The 352-nt window shown below is 66.2% G+C and overlaps 1 protein-coding gene across 1 annotated transcript in view; it reads right to left on the reverse strand.

The window, feature by feature from the left end:
* tlx1 (T cell leukemia homeobox 1) overlaps positions 1-350 on the reverse strand; it is a gene marked incomplete at its 5' end in the record, with an annotated part of 7,075 nt that extends 6,725 nt beyond the window's left edge. Inside the window, one exon of the mRNA XM_035663070.1 lies at positions 2-350. Within this exon, the coding sequence (XP_035518963.1) occupies positions 2-350 (349 nt within the window). The remainder of the gene's footprint in view (position 1) is intronic.
* Between the last annotated feature and the right edge of the window lie 2 nt (positions 351-352).

Here is a 352-nt window from a genome sequence, read left to right on the forward strand (position 1 = left end):
CAGGGGAAGGTCAGCGCGTTCAGGTTGTTGATGGTCCCGCTCCCCGGCGGCACGGAGGAGTTCCCGCAGCTCAGAGGCCGGTGCGCGGGGACACGGATGACCCCGGCAGCGTTCACGTTAGTCCCGTTCGCATTCACGCCCATGTTCATGTGATAACCCCCTCCGAGGGAGGCCATCCCGCACGAGCTGGCGGTGCCGTTATATCCGCCATTACCGCACGCGAAGCCGCCGCCGTTCAAGCCGCTGCTCCCGCCGCCGTTGTACGCCGCGTGTCCGTAGTCCGGCTCGTGCATCCTCACGCCCAGCATGCAGCTCTGCTCCACGTTGCTGAGGATCTGGTCGATGCCGAAGC

Source organism: Morone saxatilis, unplaced genomic scaffold (genome assembly GCF_004916995.1).
Source record: "Morone saxatilis isolate NCDOM2014 unplaced genomic scaffold, NCSU_SB_2.0 Contig19, whole genome shotgun sequence".
NCBI lineage: Eukaryota > Metazoa > Chordata > Actinopteri > Moronidae > Morone > Morone saxatilis.